The sequence below is a fragment of the Lygodium microphyllum genome, chromosome 14 (genome assembly GCF_053477565.2).
Source record: "Lygodium microphyllum isolate KBCC chromosome 14, Lygodium_microphyllum_v1.1.10, whole genome shotgun sequence".
Lineage (NCBI taxonomy): Eukaryota > Viridiplantae > Streptophyta > Polypodiopsida > Schizaeales > Lygodiaceae > Lygodium > Lygodium microphyllum.
Window position 1 is genome coordinate 17,177,762 of NC_141148.1, and position 18,724 is coordinate 17,196,485.

General features: G+C 41.8%; 1 protein-coding gene and 1 long non-coding RNA gene across 7 annotated transcripts in view; one reads left to right on the forward strand and one right to left on the reverse strand.

Moving 5' to 3' along the window:
• LOC148025366 (uncharacterized) overlaps nucleotides 1–17,376 on the reverse strand; it is a 107,284-nt gene extending 89,908 nt beyond the window's left edge. For all 5 annotated transcript variants that reach the window (XR_015693059.1, XR_015693058.1, XR_015693057.1 and 2 more), the window contains exons 1-3: nucleotides 17,247–17,376; nucleotides 16,977–17,110; nucleotides 16,790–16,877 (exon numbers count right to left, since the gene is read on the reverse strand). This is a non-coding gene — a long non-coding RNA (uncharacterized LOC148025366). The remainder of the gene's footprint in view (nucleotides 1–16,789; nucleotides 16,878–16,976; nucleotides 17,111–17,246) is intronic.
• Nucleotides 1–18,099, forward strand: part of LOC148025367 (uncharacterized) — a 66,573-nt gene extending 48,474 nt beyond the window's left edge. For both annotated transcript variants that reach the window (XM_087692428.1, XM_087692429.1), the window contains exons 6-9: nucleotides 16,738–16,863; nucleotides 16,999–17,166; nucleotides 17,310–17,579; nucleotides 17,701–18,099. In XM_087692428.1, coding sequence (XP_087548554.1) covers nucleotides 16,738–16,863; nucleotides 16,999–17,166; nucleotides 17,310–17,579; nucleotides 17,701–18,099 — 963 coding nt within the window. The remainder of the gene's footprint in view (nucleotides 1–16,737; nucleotides 16,864–16,998; nucleotides 17,167–17,309; nucleotides 17,580–17,700) is intronic.
• The last annotated feature ends 625 nt before the right edge of the window (nucleotides 18,100–18,724 follow it).

Consider the following 18,724-nt stretch of genomic DNA (forward strand, 5'->3'; position numbering starts at 1 on the left):
CGGATTGGAAGATTGCAGTTTTTTGGTTATTGCTCAAGGGTCCCTCTCTTACTTCTTTGAAACAATGGAGACCCATTTCTGTTATGGGCTCGTTATATAAAATCTTTTCTAAAATCATTGCCAACAGATTGCAGAAAGTATTTCCGCATTTAGTTCATCCTCGCCAATACGGTTTCATTAAGGGTCGGAATATAATGCATAACATTTTGAATGTTCAACCGGGGATTGACTTTGCAAAAGCTTCAGGCCAGCGGGTGGTCATACTTTAACTTGATATTGAGAAGGCATTTGATCATGTAAGCTGGTATTTCTTGAGGCAGCCGATGCTCACCATGGGTTTTGGGCCACGTATGGTTTCTCTTGTGGATACTATTGGTCAAGGGGCAGTGACCCGTATTGCGCTTAATGGAGGTATCATTGATGAAATTACCTTATCCCGCTCTCTCTGTCAAGGTTGCCCTCTCAGTCCTTTGTTGTTTGCATTGGTTACTCAACCGATGCTTTCTTTGTTGGATAAGTTGGCCAATAAAGGTGAGTTAAAACCACAAAATCCTCATAGTAGCCTACCAATGTATCTTCTTAGGTTCAGTCATGAACTCGGCCAAAAAACTGACAGCATAATATGAATCAATACGACTATTCAAAGGCCAAATTAGGAAACTTATAAGCTACCTGTAAACAGATAGCATCCGCCAAAGGTGAATCAACATGAGTTGTAGCCTTCCACTTTGGATCCATACGAGTTGATATGGACTTGCATTCTACCATCTCAAACGTAGTCAAGAGTTCTTGCACATACCATTGCTAGGAGATAAAGATCCCCATCTGAGTCTGATAGATCTCATGCCCTAAGAAGAAATGGAGAAGTCCCGTGTTCGTAATCTCGAACTTCTGGTGAAGTGTTGCCTTGGGTTCTTGAATCATCTGTACATGATTACGTGTCAAAATCAAATCATCCACACAGAGCATAAACAAGGCTTGTGCCCCCTTGGAAGTGTGGACATAAAGCTGTGGATTGGTCATGGAGTGCCAATACCTCAATCTTTGTTTGAGGAACGAGTCTATCTTCTCATTCCAAGAATGAGGAGCCTGTTTGAGGCCATAGAGAGTCTTCTTCAATCTACACATCTTACCATCCGATGAACCAAAGTCAGGAGGCTACTCAACATAAATCTCCTCCTTTAAATCTCCATTAAAGAAGGCAAACTTCACATCAAGCTGATAAATTTGCCATCTCCTATGGCTAGCCAGGGTAAGAACGGCACGAATGGTTGCCATCCGAGTTGTAGGTGCAAAGGTATCATGGAAGTCAACTCTGAGCAGTGTGCAAAACCTTTAGCAACAAGGTGGGCCTTGTACTTATCCAAAGTGCCCAAGTATCTCTTGGATCTCCAAGTATGAGGTGCTCTTCACCACCCTCTAAGGCTAGTACCTCTTTGAACCAAACATCCCGACTCGTGTAGACATCCCACTTGATGGGATATAGTTGGTAGCCTTGGGATTGTGAGCTATAGCCCACAAACACCTTTCTATGGAAAGCCACTTCAAACTTGTGTCACTTTGTGTTGGGGAGGTGAACATAAGTATCGTATCCAAAAACCTGAAAATAAGAAACATTAGGCTTAGACCCAAAGTACATCTCATAGGGTATCATACCAACAACAGTTGAAGTAGGGGATTGATGAAGGATGTGAATAGTAGTAGCCATAGCTTTGCCCCATAGAAACTAGGGTGATGCTCAATGCGCCATTGTTGGAAATGAAGGCTGAACGTGCCTTTTACCGAGTTCGGGTGTGAACGCACCCTTTCAGTTCTGTACTTTATATATTCAAAACCTAAAATATGGCACACAAGTCTTTGTACCAAACATCAAGTGTCGTGCTCACTCTCTCACTCCACTGTTCTCAACTCTTTGCACTTTCACTCTCAGCTCAAGAACGACCTGGACAACAAACTGGTATTAGAGCTCACAGGCTGTGCACGTTGCCCAAAGTGGGTGATGGTTGTCTTACCGCGTGACAGGCGAGCAGGAGCTTCAGGCACCAGTCGACAGTGTTTGGTAGGTGCAGGAGAGGCAATTGATAGGCAATAGGTTGACACAAACCAAACCGGACCTACACACGACCAGCCAGTGCACACGTGACCAGGCTCAGTGTTTGTGATGCGACCAGGCCCATGCAACAAGGTGACAGGTTCAGCACTGATGAGACACGCTGCAGGCACATGACGGACGGGATGGCGGGCTGCGCTTGGACGAGACACAAAGCCAAATTCATGGGGCTGCGAGGGGAAATATCCTTCTTTTTCTTTTCTTCTCCATTGGGCATTCACATGCCAAGGCACAAAGCTAAATTCTCCCCAAGAAAATTGGGGCTTTTCCCAAATCTGGGGACTTTAATGCAGAAGAGGACAATCTGATTCAGAAATTGCGAAATCTTTGCACAATTGCATGTGAAATTTTGGGGCTTTTCACATTTTAGTGAAATTTCTTCAATTTCAGTGAAATTTGTGCACACCGGACCTGAAAATTTGGGGCTTCTGCAGAATTTCATCAATTTGTGCAAGAATTGCTTGGTATAGGTACTTGGGTACTTGAATTGATGCAATTTGAATAGATTATCCTCTAAAAATTTGGGGCTTTTCACGCAAATTGTCAAATTTGTATTTGGAATGCCTTTGGAGCAGAAATTGCAGTGAAATTTTGGGGATTTCATATGTAACGATTGGCTTGGTCTCTAATTGTGTCAGAAATTGCTTGAGGAGTGCAACAGACGACATTTTTTAATTCTGAAAATTCATTTGCAGATCTGAAATTTCTGCAATCTTGGGATTTTCATTGCTGATTGGTACTCTTGTGCACTGTGGTCATTTGTGTCATATTTGGGCCTGCATTTGGTGACTGGTTACTCAATTTGGGACTGCAAATTATGGTTGGAAATAGTGACAATAGTAATCTTCTGCACATTAAGAAGCTTGAGGGTGCTCATAATTTTGCAATCTGGCAAAATCAAACCAGCAGACATGAAACAAGACGAGTTGGATGACTTGGACGAGCTTGCCTGCTCTACCATTGAGCTCTCAGTGTCAAACAACTTGCTCTTCAACATTGAGAAGCTGAATTCAGCATATGCAATGTGGCAAAGGCTTGAAGAATTGCATGCTCAGAAAAGTGCAGCCAACAAGGTTTATTGGCTGAAAAAACTGATGGACTTTCGCATGAAAGAGGGTACAGCCATGTGTGTACATTTGAATGAGTTTAACTCAATTTTCAGTCAGTTGATTGCTTTGGATTTTCATGTTGATGAAGAGTTCAAAGCTATCGTCTTGCTATGCGCTCTACTTGAAAGTTGGGATACTTTTAGGACAACTTTGAGTAATTCGAATGCTCAACTCTTATATTTTGATATGGAGAGTTCTTTGCTAATATAAGCAGAATAACTCAGCAAACAAGTCTTCAAATGCACTACACACTAGAGGCAAATTTCAGCATAAGAGAAGTTCTGAAAACAAAGCACACAATAGATCTCATGGAAAGAATGTGGAGTGCTATCATTGTGGCAGAAAGGGGCACTACAAAAGGGATTGCTTTCTATTGAAGAAAGAGAAGGGCAAAAACAAAAACAATGAAGCCAACAAGGCTGAAAACAAGGACAACCAACCTGTCAAAAAGAGCAATGTGAAAATAGAAGAGGTTAATGTAGTCACTCATGATAATGACAGTCATGGTGATATACTTCTAGCTTCCACTTTGGATGCACGTGTATTGATTGTAGATTTTGAAGATGATATTCACACTTGGATACTTGATTCAGGTGTGTTCTTTCATGCCACACCACATCATGAGTGGTTTTCTAACTACAATGGTGTTGTACGTGGTGTTGTCCACTCGGGGGATAACTATGCATGTAAAATTGCAGGCATTGGCAGTGTAAAACTGGAATTTCAGCATGGCTCCGTGTTTGTTTTTCATTATGTGCGACATGTAACTTAGCTCAAGAAGAGCCTGATAAGCACAGGGCAACTAGATGATGAAGGCTATCACTCCACCTTTGGAGATAGCAAATGAAAAATATGTAAGGGCTCCCGCATTGTTGCCAAGGGGTCAAAAAGTGATACTTTGTATCCTTTACATGTATCTAGTGTGCGTGACCATGTTGTCACCATAACTGAGCAACCAAGTGTTTCTTTGTGGCATAGCCGGTTGGGACACATGAGTCAATTTGAAATAAAAGTGCTCTCTCGTTTGGGCTATTTATCGTCTTTGAGGTATGCTGATTTTGAACAGTGTGATCTTTGCATTTATGGTAAACATGCTCAAACGTCACACAAAAAATCTATTTCTCTAAAGTTGAAGGAGTTAGTACATTGAGATGTATGTTAAATGCGAGGGTTATCTTTAGGGAGGAAGAAGTATTTTATTACCTTTGTTGATGATGCCACATGCAAAGTTTGGGTTTATCCAATCCATTGCAGAGACGAGGCCTTGGATAAATTTAAAAAATTCATGGTACTTGTTAAAAATCAGGTCAGCAAGATGTTAAAATGCCTTCGCTCAGACAATGGTGGGGAATATGTATATAAAGCCTTTCAAGAGTTTTGTGATAGCAAAGGGATTAAAAGGGAGCTTACTGCTCCTCGTAATCTGCCCCAAAATGGTGTTGCAAAGCGTATGAATAGGACCATTCAAGACAAAGGTCTGTACAATGTTGTCACATGGTGCTTTACCCCATGGTTTTTGGGCAGAGGCTGTTATGACAGCCGTACACTTATTTAATTTGTCACCAAACAGGTCGTAGTTCCCTAAGAAGCGTGGTCGAGCAAGCCACCTTCATATGCACACTTGAAAGTGTTTGACTACAAGGCATTTTTGTACATACGCAAGGAAGAACGCAACAAATTTGAGCCAAAATCATGTCAATGTATTTTCCTAGGATATGGTGATGAAGGTGAAATGGGGTATAGATTATAGGATCTCGAGAAAAGAAAAGTAGTACGCAGCAATGATGTCATCTTTCGGGAAGATCGCATGCACAAACAGCCCAAAAGACCAGAGGAGGTCCGAAGGGTTGTATTGCGGGAGAATGTACCAATAGGACAGTAAAGAATGCTCGTTAGATAGCAGCAAATACCTGCTGAAAATGTCTTTGAAAATGCAGGAAATGATGTTGTAAATGATCAGCAAGATCTTGCCCATAATGACCCACAAATGCAGCAAGAATGTGTACTTGGAACAACCTAAACCAGTAATACAACAAGCTGCACCTGTAGAACAACAAGCTGTTAATGCAGATTTACAGGTTGAACAGCCAGCAAATATTGACCACTAGGTCCATACGTCGATCAGAGTGCAAAAACAACCAAATAGATTTGTTTCTAGAGTAAACTATGTGGCTGATTATGTTATGTTAACAGATTGTGGTGAACCGTCATGCTTCTAGGAAGCAATGGACAAACAAGATAGTAAGAAATGGCAAAAAACAATGCTATCAGAGATGGAATCTCTCATGAAAAATGGCACTTGGGATTTGGTATATTTGCCAAAATGACAAAAAGTGCTACCTTGCAAATGGTTTACAAAATGAAAGTCACCTCGGGTTCTTTGCCCAAGTACAAGGCATGCTTGGTTGCTAAAGGTTACAAGTAAGAACATGGAATTGATTTTGATGAAATTTTTTCTCATGTATTCAAAATGACTACTTTGTCAACCATCTTGGGCTTGTTTGTATCTAAGGACATGGAACTCATACAGATGGATGTAAAAACCGCATTTTTACATGGTGATTTGCATGAGGAGATCTATATGCAATAGCCTGATGGTTTTGTTGCAAAGGGAAAAGAGCACATGGTATGTAAACTCAACAAAAGTCTGTATGGGCTGAAGGAGGCACTATGCAAATGGTATCACAAATTCGATACATTCATGCAATCTCATAGATTTCATCGTTCTCAAGTTGATCACTGCTTACATACAAAGAAGACAGCAGATGGCAACCTTATTCTCTTGGTATTGTATATGGATGACATGCTAATTGTAGGCAAGGATGTTTATTCCTTGGACTCCTTGAAGCAGAGTCTACACAATAGCTTTGATATGAAAGATCTTTGTGAGGCAAATCACATTCTCGGTATGTGTATACTCGGAGACGGATCAAAGGGTCTTCTTTATGTGTCACAATAGGAGTATATTACAAAAGTTCTACAAGATTTCAATATGGAGGGGAGGAAAGCTACTAGTGTACCATTGCCTCCATATGTGAAACTTGGTGTAGATTATAGCCCTACATCAGATGATGGTAAGGCTGAAATGGCTAAGATACCTTATGTGTCAGCTGTTGGTAGCTTGATGTATGCCATGGTTGTTACACGTCGTGACATTGCATTTGCGGTGGGAGTGGTTAGTAGATACATGGCATATCTTGGCAAAAAGCATTGGGTGTTTCGCAAGTTCTATGGAACTCTCTTAAACAAAGAATGGCCAATTGAGCTTGAGTGATATTAGAGGATATGTGTTTGTGTTTACAGGAGGAGCAGTCTCTTGGATATCTAGGTTGCAAAAGTATGTTGCACTGTGTACGATAGAGGCAGAATATGTGGCTGCCATAGAGGCATGCAAAGAAGCTTTATAGCTTTCACATCTGGTGACAGAGCTTGGGATTACAGAGGTTCCTATCCTTCATTGTGACAATCAAAGTGCTATCATGCTAGCACGGAATCCTGTCTTTCAGGCAAAGACAAAGCACATATATGTGAAGTATCACTTTATCAGGGATGTACTTCACAACAAAGGCATTGAGCTTGTCAAGGTACATACAAATGATAATCATGCAGATCTTCTTACAAAGGGTCTTTCAGCTGAGCAGTGTGCTCATTGCCGCCATGATGGGGGTTGGATAGTATATGTCTTTCGGCTTTGTGCATACATAGACTTAGTTGATTCTTTCCTCTACCTTGAGGCATGTTGCCTTTAGGTAGGAGGTTGTTGGGAATAAAGGCTCACCATGCCTTTTACCATGTTTGGGTGTGAATGGATCCTTTCACTTTTGTACTTTATATATATATATATATTCAAAACCTAAAATGTGGTACATAAGTCTTTATACCAAACATCAAGTGTTGTGCTCAGTAGTTGATAGCCACAGGCGGTGCACAAGCACTAGTTATGGGCAGCGATAGTAGTCAAGCCTAGGTGGTTCACAAGTAGTGTAGGCAGGCGTCAGACGGTGGTCAGCTGGACAAGACTTGCACGCAGCGCGACAATCGACAGGATTTTCTTGGAATCCCATAATCTATACCCCATTTCACCCTCATCACCATATCCTAGGAAAATGCATTTACAGGTTTCGACTCACGATTGATGGGTCGCACGACTGGCATGCAGGGCGGGACGGATTGAAGAAGGCGTGTGTGACGGGCGACAAGATCGACGAAGGCCAACTTGACGAGGGTTAGGGCTGATGGGAGCCAAATGGGCAGGTCAACGGCCCTCTTTAATAAATTTGAAAATTTCAGTTTTTATTCCTTCTCTTTTGGGTGTTCACATGTATAAGCATAGATCATAAATCTCTGCAAATTTGCCCATGAATTTTGGGGCTTTTCACATTTTAGTGAAATTTTTTCAATTTCATTGAAATTTGTGCACATCAAACCCGATAAATTTGGGGATTTGTCCAGATTCGATGTGAGCAAGACACAACAGTGATATTTGTTTCAGAAATTGCAGGAATTTGTGACATTTAGCCTCCGACATTTGGGGCTTTTCATGTACATGCAAGAATTGGACTGAAATTTATCCACTTTCTCGACATTGATGCACATTGGACCTCATGCAATTTGGGGCTTTTGTTGTTTGGGCGAAATTTGTGTGCCATTTGGTCATTTTATGTACATGTGGATTTAATTCCATGCAATTTGGACATCTAGCATTTGGAAAAATTTGGGGGTTTTGCTGAAATTGCTCTATTTTGGCAAAATTGGCCTATTCTATGCATGTCAAAGACAGTGCAGATGTATGGTTGATGCTTTGAGCACAAAAATTTTGGGGCTTTTGACCGTGCGTGTCAAATTTTGTGATTGTGGGTGCATGTACAACAGAAATTGCAGCTAAAATTTGGGATTTCTCATGTAATGTGATGTATTTGTCCTTGGAACAGCTGTAATCAATTGTGGAGTGCTGTAGCACAAGGTTTAGTGCTTCTGAAAATTTATCTCCAGATCTGAAATTTCTGCTTTTACGTGGTTATTTATTGCTGGTTGGTACTTGTTTGTACCTTGGTCACTTGTGTGACAGTTTGGGCTTGCATTTACCGAATTTTTTGGTCACATTTGGGCTGAAAATCATGGTTGGCAGCAATGACAATAGTAATCTCATGCACATTAAGAAGCTTGAAGGAGCACATAACTTTGCAGTCTGGCAAAAATAGTGTTATAATATCCTGTTGCAGAAGAAGCAGGCAAAGCTAATTAAGACCAAAGGGGCAAAGCCCACAGATATGGAACAGGAAGACTGGGATGATCTAAATGACCTTGCACGCTCAACCATCGAGCTATCGATTTCTGATGCCTTGCTTTTTAACATTGAAGGTTTGGATTTTGCCTATACTATTTGGACTCGACTGGAAGAACTATATGCCCAAAAGAGTGCCGGAAGCAAAGTTTATTGACTGATAAAGCTTATGGATTTGCATATAAAAGAGGGTACAACAGTGTCTACTCACTTGAGTGAGTTTAATTCCATTTTCAGTCAGCTGGTTGCCTTGAAGTTCATGATTGATGAAGAATTTAAGGCTACGTTTTTGCTCTGCACTCTGCCAAAGAGTTGGGATACATTCAGGATTGCTATGAGCAATTCTAATGCGATCCTTTTGTATATTGATGTGGAGAGTGCTCTACTCATGGAAGAAATGAATCGGCAGCACAATGCATCCAATAAGTCTTCCGGTGCCATCATTGTAAGGGATGTAGTAAATCACATGGTAAGGATGTAGTAAATCACATGGTAAGGATGTTGAATGCCATCATTGTGGCAAGAAGGGTTACTTTAAACGTGACTGTTACAAATGGAAAAAAGAGAAAGGAAAGGGCAAGAAGACAGATGATAGCAAGGAAGAGAAGAAAGAGAGTCAGCCTAAGAAGAGCAGTGTTAAAATTGAAGAGGTGAATGCAGTCTTTTATGACAGTGATAGTGGAATGACGTACTCTTTTTCTCTTCACACTTTAGTACACATGCTTTACTTGCAGATACGGATGATGGCATGCATACTTGGATTCTAAATTTAGGTGCTTCTTTTGATGTCACCCCTCATCATGAGTGGTTTTTTGAATATACAGGGGGTCGACATGGTGTTGTCCATCTTGGGGACAACTATGCATGTGACATTGTAAGTATTGACAGTGTGCAGTTGCAGTTTCAGCATGGTTTTGTCTTCACACTTCAGTACGTACGGCATGCACCTCAGGTCAAGAAGAGCTTGATTAGCTCAGGGCAGCTACATGACTATGGATTTCATGCCACCTTTGCTGATGGGAAATGGAAGATCTGTAAGGGATCTAGAGTGATTGCCAAAGGTTGCAAAAGTGATACCTTGTATCCTCTCCATGTATCTAGTGTGCGTGACCATGTTGTTGCCGTGACCAAGCAGCCAAGTGTTTCTTTATGGCATGGCCGATTGGGACACATGAGTCAAACTGGAATGAAAGTGCTTTCTTGTTTGGGTTACTTGCCTTGTCTTGGTTATGCTCATTTTGAGCATTGTCATCATTGTCTTTATGGTAAACATGCCCAAACATCTCACAAGAAGTCTTTTTTGTTGAAATCTTCTCCTCTAGAGTTCGTACGTTCAGATGTTTGTCAGAAGCTAGGGTTATCTTTAGGGGAAAAGAAATACTTTGTTACCTTTGTCGATGATGATACAACGAAGATATGGATTATTCTATTCGTAGCGAGGATGAAATGCTTGATAAGTTTCAAATATTGTTGGCATTGGTTGAAAATCAGATTGATATAACACTTAAGTGTCTTCGCTTTGACAATGGTGGGGAATAGGTTTCCAAGGCCTTTCACACATTTTGTGACAGCAAAGGGATAAAGAGGGAGCTCATTGCTCCTCGTAATTCACCCCAAAATGGAGTTGCAGAGCGAATGAATCGGACCATACAAGATAAGGTTTGTACGATGCTGTCTCATGTTGCACTACCCCATGGTTTTTGGGCAGAGGCTGTTATGACAGCCATACACTTGATTAATTGGCCACCAAACAGGCCTTTGGGAGGCGCAGTTCTCCAAGAAGCGTGGTCAGACATGCCACCTTTGTATGCACACTTGAAAGTGTTTGATTGCGAAGCATTTGTGCCCATACGTTGAGCCAAAGTCGTGTAAATGTATTTTCCTAGGATATGGTGATGAACGTGAAATGGGGTATAGATTATGGGATCCCGAGAAAAGAAAAGTAGTACGCAACAATGATGTTATTTTCTTGGAAGATCGGATGCACAAACAACCCGAAAGAACAAAGAAAGTCCGTAGGATTGTATTCCGAGAAGAAATACATTTTGGACAAGAAAATGTGCCGGTTGTACAACCGCAAATACCTGCTGTAAATGAACTTGCAAATGTAGAAAATAATGCTAGAAATGATCAGCCACTCATTGTCCATAGTGATGAGCCATTGGATGTGCAGGAACAACCAAGACAGCAAGCCATTAATGCTGATTTGCAGGCTGAAATGCCAGGACAGCAAGCTGAAAATGAAAATTTGCAGGCTCAACAGCCAGCAAACAATGATCATTGGGTTAGGAGATCATCTAGGGCTACTAGACAACTTGATAGATTCGTTCCTAGTGCAAACAATGTGGCTGATTATGTCATGTTGACAGACTGTGGTGAACTGTCTTGCTTCAAGGAAGCAATGGACAGACACGACAACAAGAAATTGTATAAAGCCATGTTGTCAGAGATAGACTCTCTTGAGAAAAATGATTCTTGGGGCTTGGTGCAGTTGCCTAAAGGGTAGAAAACCCTTCCATGTAAATGGGTTTACAAGATGAAGGTCAGTTTTGGTTCCTCACCAAAGTACAAAGTACAATTGGTTGCGAAGGGGTACAACTAGGAACATGGAGTTGACTTTGATAAGATCTTCTCTCTTGTAGTCGAGATGACTACATTGAGAACCATTTTGGGCTTGGTTGCAACTGAAGATATGGAGCTCATACAGATGGATGTAAAGACTGCATTCTTACATGGTGATCTGTATGAAGACGTATATATGCAACAACCTGAAGGATTTGTGGAAAAAGGAAAAGAGAAGATGGTATGTAAACTCAAAAGGAGTTTGTATGAGCTGAAACAAGCACCAAGGGAATGGTATCATAAGTTTGATATATTTATGCAGTCTCAATATTTTCATAGAAGTCAAGTGGATCATTGCTTGTACACCAAGAAGGCAGTAGATGACAGTCTGATTATCTTGGTTTTGTATGTTGATGACATGTTGATTGCTAGCAGGGATACTCATGCCTTGGACTCACCGAAGTAAAGTCTTCATAGCAGCTTTGGCATGAAGGATCTTGGTGATGCAAATCACATTCTTAGCATGTGAATACTCAGAGATAGGTCAAAAGGATTACTCTATCTATCTCAGTAAGAGTATATCTCCAAGGTTTGCAACGTTTCAATATGGCAAGGGGAAAAACAATTGGGATTCCATTGTCTCCATATGTGAAACTCAGTGCAAAGAACAACCCTGCATCTGATGATGAGAAGGTTGAAATGGCCAAGATATCATGTACTTCAATTGTTGGCAGTTTCATATTTGCTATGGTTGCTATACATCCTGACATTGCCTTTGCAGTGGAAGTGGTTAGCAGATACATGGCAAACCTTGGTAAAAAGCATTGGAAAGCAATGAAATGTATTATGAGATATCACAAAGGATTTGTGCATCTGCTTTGGAAAGTAGAAGGCATTTGTTGTGGGCTTTACGGATGTAGACTATGCTGGTCATGCGGATTGCAGAAAGTCCACTTCTGAGTACATGTTTACCTTCATAGGAGGAGCAGTTTCTTGGATCTCCAAGCTATAAAAGTGTGTTGCATTGTCTACTACAGAGGCAGAGTATGTCGTTGCCACTAAGGCATGTAAGGAGGCTTTATGGCTTTCACGTCTAGTGGGAGAGCTTGGCATTACAGAGTTACCTGTTCTTCATTGTGATAGTCAAAGTGCTATCATGCTAGCACGGAATCCTGTCTTTCATGCATAGATGAAGCACATACATGTGAAGTATCACTTCATTAGAGATGTACTTGACAGCAAGAGTATTGAGCTTGATAAAGTGCATACAAATGATAATCCTGTAGATCTTCTCACGAAGGGTATTCCAGCAGATCGGTTTGCTCATTGTCGACAGATGATGGAAGTTGGATAGGTATATGTATTTCAGCTTTGTACATACCTAGACTTAGCTGATTCTTTTCTCCTCTTAAGGCACATTGCCTTTGGGTGGGAGGTTGTTGGGAATAAAGGGCCCGTCGTGCCTTAGCACATTTGTACTTTCATATATATCTATCTAAAACCTAAAGAGGTAGGGTATTCCAGCAGATCGGTTTGCTCATTGTCGACAGATGATGGAAGTTGGATAGGTATATGTATTTCAGCTTTGTACATACCTAGACTTAGCTGATTCTTTTCTCCTCTTAAGGCACATTGCCTTTGGGTGGGAGGTTGTTGGGAATAAAGGGCTCGTCGTGCCTTAGCACATTTGTACTTTCATATATATCTATCTAAAACCTAAAGAGGTACACTAGTCTTTGTACCAAACATCAAGTGTTGTGCTCTCACTTTCCTTTCTATTGCTCTCTACTCTCTGTGTGTGTTATCCGTCGCGTTCACTCTCAGCTCTGTTAGGCTCCATCAAGGTGTTGGTGTTTGCAAATTTTGGTGGATACTACGATCTTCACAAAATCTGACAAGCATGTTGGAGACAAATTCTCCTCTCTTGTTTGACTGCAAGCTCTTCAACTGCTTGCCTGATCGGTTCTCTTCAAAGAGCAACCAATCCTTGAAGTTGGAGGCGGCCTTGGACTTCAACTCCAAGAAGTAAACCCATGTTATCCTGCTAAAATCATCAACAATAAGCATGAAATACAAACTCCCCTTAAGAGACTCTGTCCTCATAGGTCCACAAAGATTTGTAGAAACAAGCTTCAAGGGTGCTAAAGACCTTGTAGCCTTACTAGAAATGGTATCACAATGCTCTTTTCCACGAATGTAGGATACACAAGGCTGTTGGCTGAGCACTATGTTTGGCAAATCTCGGACAAGTTGTCCCCTAGACACCTTCCATAGGTAATCATAATTTAGGTGGCCAAACCAAGCATGCCAAAGTTCGGACTATGTTTGAGAAGTAAGAAAAAGAGAGGTCAAGCTAGAAGGAGACCACAACTTGTAGACTCCATTCTTCTCGTATTCTGTACAAAAGCACCTTTCTCGATCCACGATAAGCATCTGGAAAGAATTTGCGTGAAACTCAACCAATAGGCCAAGAGCACAAATCTTGTACACTGAAAGCAAATGGCAGCCCAAGTTAGGCACATAAAGCACCTCTGAAGTTTGAGTACCACCTCCTCCATCTAGAATCAGCTACATGTCACTCCAACCTTGCATGGAAACAAAAGAGCTATCCCCAATGAGAATTTGCCCATGCAAAGGCTACAAATGGGCAACACATATAGAAGAGGAAGTTGTTTATTGAGAGGCACCACTAACAATAATTCATTCACAAGGGTATGGCGCCATCAATGCAACATCAAAAGCTTTGGGGTTGATGCCTCAAGCACCTCCAAATGGAAGAAAGCAGCTGACAAGGGAGTAGCCATCATTCTGTAATTCTTTGAAGCCTTCTCCTTCTTGGTGTCGTTATCGTTGTTGGGGCAATTCTTCTTCCAATGACTTATCTTGCCATAGATGTGGCAAGTAGATTCCTTCTCTTTGTCCTTCTATGATTTGTCATCCTTCTTCTTATTCTTGTCCTTCCCTTTCTCCTGGGAGGATTGACTTGTCATTGCCTCCGACTTGGAAGCATTCTGCCCTTTAAATTGTTCAGCTTGGTCGAAGACCATAGGAACCAACTCCTCCCAATGAAGAGTTAATCCCCACCTTAAAGCAATCAAGGCGGAAAATCTAGGCGGTAACTATGACAAAAGAGTTATCGCCATGTCTTTAGATGTGATTAGCTTCTGTATAGTTTGAAGCTGCATTTGTAGTTGCTTTAGCTTGTTCACATGCTCCCACATAGAAGATGATTTATTATGATTAAGGTCCTCATCTACACTTCCAAAGACACTTGTTTCATAACAGTCATTCGATTGTACAACTAATCCAGCTCTAGCTATATATCCCTAGTCATTGTCAAGTGCTCAATATGGACAATCATGGCTGTAGTACATGAAAGGAAGAGAAAAGAGCGGATGTAGGCATTCAATTTGTCCCAATACGCTTGAGCTTGTGCCAACAACGCCTTATCTTTTGCAAATGGTTTGGATTCATCCTGTGATGAGGGATGGTCAATAGCCTCCATAACCAGCTCCGCCAAATCATAAGACTCCAGAATGGCAAGCATCATGACCCGCCATGCACGATAGTTCTCACCATTCAACTTCTGATTTGAGGAAGAAATAGGATCACCTTCCGATCCATGATCGCTTGAAATTCTTTGTGGGTCTTAGAAGACAACATCACCTACTATGCTTGCAAAAACACAAAAGCAGCCCCTTGTGACTGTAGAACACAGCCTGCTAGGGCTCTTCTTTGCTTGTCATGCACCTTCTTCACCCGTCAGAGGCGATGAAAAGGTAAATTCTGTAATTGAAGGCTCAAAACACAGCCTTCCTCCTCCTTGAACAACAAAAACACCTGCAGCCAAATCAGTAACTTCACTCCTTCCTTGCTCACCTCAGCCTTGTTCCGATGCCTAGCCCTCCTGCTCACCCTCAAATGCTGAAAACGCAGCCTTGTGTTGCTCTGAAATCTCCTCTTCATGTCTGCCCATGATCAATCAGCCTTTGCTTTGCCCTGATACCATGTTAGAGTGCAGCGATGCGGAAGCATACGACCAAGACACAGAGAGAGAGAACACGGAGAGAGAGAGAGAGAGAGAGAGAGAGAGAGAGAGAGAGAGATGTGCACAGGCGTAGTGCATATGTTTGCGTATCTTTACCTCGATGACGTCACCTTGCTGTACACCTCAAAGTGTGCTGTAATCTGCACAATCTCTGCCTGAAATCTGCAATCGGAATTGTGTGAATGTGTGGGGGACTTGCTGGAATATATAGCCGATAAAAAGGAATAAATCTGCACGCTGCATTCAATGCAGCTGACTGTGCCCATTAAATGGTTCTATTGCAGAAAAAAACCACCAACTGCAGAGTTGCCATTTGTCTGACTGCTGACATGGCATCTCCAGCTGTACGACCACCCGCCACGTGGCATATCCAGCCTGCTCCCAACACAGAAACTACTCTTGAATGCCTGTCTGACAGGAAATGGAGGTACACAGCCCATCTCTGATGAATGCTTGTCCAGGGGATGATCATATCTCTAACAAGATGTTGTCATTCCTGGTCGGTCATGGGTTTATCTTTCCACTGTATCCGTCAATACTTTTGGGCTCTTGAGGTTACATAAGAATGGTTTCCGCAACATTTCCTTTGTCTGAATTTCATTCTTCAGCCCCATGGTTGAACTAGGCTTTTGTGGACCTGGTTGATTCAATGAAATGATCATCCAATCAGGTATATCATAAAATGGGTGGTTTGAGGATAAGAGATGTGTGACTGAGAAAGCAAATTTAGTTTGGCCTTATCGAGATAGTAAAGCTAAGTGGTGTGATTGGTGGCTTTGATTGTGGAGGCCCAAACTTCCCTAGAAGTGCAAAGCTTTAAATGGAGGCTTCTTATGAAGGGTCTCTCCACACGGGATATGCTGCAAGGTTGCAAGATCTCCAATGTTAGATGTGTTGTGTACATGTGATGAGACTCGCTCATCTCTTTATTTCTTGCTTAGTTGCTAGGCAAGTACAGAATATCATTTAAAAAATTTTCAAGTATGGACTTCAATTCCGCATCAGTGTACAGTCAGCTGTTCTTGGGTTTTGGGCAAGATGCCACTTATGGCCACTTTACAGCTTTAGCATAGCCCTCTTTCATCTCCTGCTGGACGAGGATAGTGTTTCCTTGTGAATATTTCTATTCTCACTAATTGAAAATCCGCGCATGGAGGAGAGTGTGTGTGTGTGCTTGTGTTTCACGTTCGTGCATGTGTGTATGAATAGTCTTGTATCTGCACATTTTGAATCTGTGATCAGATATGAGATTTAGAGTGTGTGTGTGCACACGCGTTTTCGACGTTCATGCACGTGTGTATGAGTAGTCTTGTATATGCACATTTTGAATCTGTGATCAGATAAGAGAATTTGGTGTCTGCATGGGTGCATACAGCTCAAGTGGCAGTTTGATTCAGTGCATAGCACAGTGATTAGTTGAAAATTGTTTCAGGGCTTTCCAGTCTCTAGGCAAACTGCCTGAGGCGGATCAGTTAATTTTCCACTTCCAGGGTTGTGAACGGAGTTATTATGAGAGTTGGCTCACAGAAGATTATCCATCAAGTCTGGGAAAATCCATCTTATTTGTGTTATACTGAATTCATAGTTGTGCATCAATACTTTCATGTTTTTCGTCTGCATGCAGTCCATGCAGAAAAGCTGCAACTCATCAGTGATGGTGGAAGAGGGAAACATACCGCATTCAGAAGGAGCAGATGTTATCCAGGCTGTGGCAGACATTCGGAAGGAATACTCTACAAAACTTGAGCAGGTATTGTCTTGTTCCTGCACTTTGGGATGGCCAAAAGCTACGTAAAGGTCTGGTATTATTTCTTCCAATGCAAGCTAGTTTTTTCCAATAGATAGCTCTCAAAAAAGATTTACATTATTGATGGAAATTTGGCAGTCTGAGAAAAGGGTTCGTGAACTTTGGTCTCAACTGGCTGTTGAAGAACAGCGTTGTGTGGAGCTTTCAAAGATTGTCAAGGAACTTCTTCCACCATCTTCATCTTCAAGACCTGGACCATTACAGGGCGCCACTACATTTAATAAAAGGAGATCGCACAGAAGAAAGGTATGAATTTTAAAGCTACTCCGTTTCTGCATAAGCTAGCAAACGCCTGCACTTGTCCCGTTTCTTTCATGCAAACCCACCTCGTTTTCAGTGCTAGTGTCACGAAAATCTGAATTTCTGGAACTGCATTTTTTGCTTTCCAGAACAGTGCAGAAAAACAGCTATTGTCCAAGAGGCTTGATGATGAAGCTTACAAGTATTTTGAAGAGTGTGTCTCTTTATCACCATTTGATTTTGAAGGGGAGTCTGATGGCAGCAATTCTACAAAGACTTCGGTTGAGCTTGCTGCCAAGGATAACTCTCAAAGTAAAAACAATCAGCAAACAGTAAGTCTCGTTGAGAATGATGGAGTTGTTCTTCCTTGGTTACAGTGGGGAGCTGAGGCTGGTACTGGTGATAAAGACCTTAAGAAGGTATGATTCTTTGGTTTTCAACGCTCACATGTGGTGACACTGTACAATATGTCAGAAGCATATGCCTTTATGCTGAGCATAATGCCCTGGCATGCTGAAACGTAATATTTTGGCATTGTAGGCGGGTAGAATCCATTCTTCTCCAAAAACTAGCAGCACAAGCAGGTCAAATGTTGGTAACAACCACCTTCTTGGCAGCAACATTCGTGTCCGATCCAGTATGGCAAAAAGGCCAGCAGCTGCTCATGGAAGCATTAATGTCAGTCCCATGTTACAAAAGTCGTCACTCACAGTAACTCCAACCGCTGGAAGCAATCATTCTGTTGCTGAAGTAGCTCCGGGGCCGGCAGTACAACCATCTAAAGTTGCAAGCTCTTCATTGTTTATAGTGGAAGAAAAGATGGTACATGAGGAGCATTACCTTTGCAATGTAGATATATTTATGTTTGAACGGATAAGGTTTAGACAGAGAATAGAGAGAGGTGAACTTCTAATGTGCCACAGTTTGTTTTTCCTTTGAATATGGTCACAGAGTAGTTTGTGATGAATTGACTGAAAGCGGTGGGCCTGGATCTAAATAGAATCTCGGCTCGGAAAACCTTTTTCCATCCCAAATATTTTGCAGCTGGTATAATCTCAGATTTTCTTGCTCTGATTATGTTCAAATTTGCTTCAAGAAACGTATGCTTGCATGTTCAAAGTGGACAACGTTAAGACGGGGCATGGGTGGGCGTGCACTATGAGCACTTGCCCGAAACAGCCGATTGCCACCTGCTCGCGAGCGACAGTTTAACTTCATGCCCTACCCCATCGACTGCACATCCACCATTGCTGATATAGCACGTGCATGTCGGCAACCCGAGTAAAGTTGTTCCGGTAGGAACGAAGCTAATGCCAGTTCACCAGTCTGGATGTCACCACATCCACTATTGCGATAGCATGTGCATATCCACTCCTAAGCCATCAGGCCAACAAACAGCTACCTATGAAGACAAAATGCAAGGACGATTTAGGTAAGGCTCTGCACACTACTCTGCTCTCTCTCTCTCTCTCTCTCGTCTTGGAAATGATCACTTGTAGTTGTCTTGGAAATGATCACTTGTACAATGGCTGTTGGCCAGTGGAGTGGGTCGCACCGCCAGAAA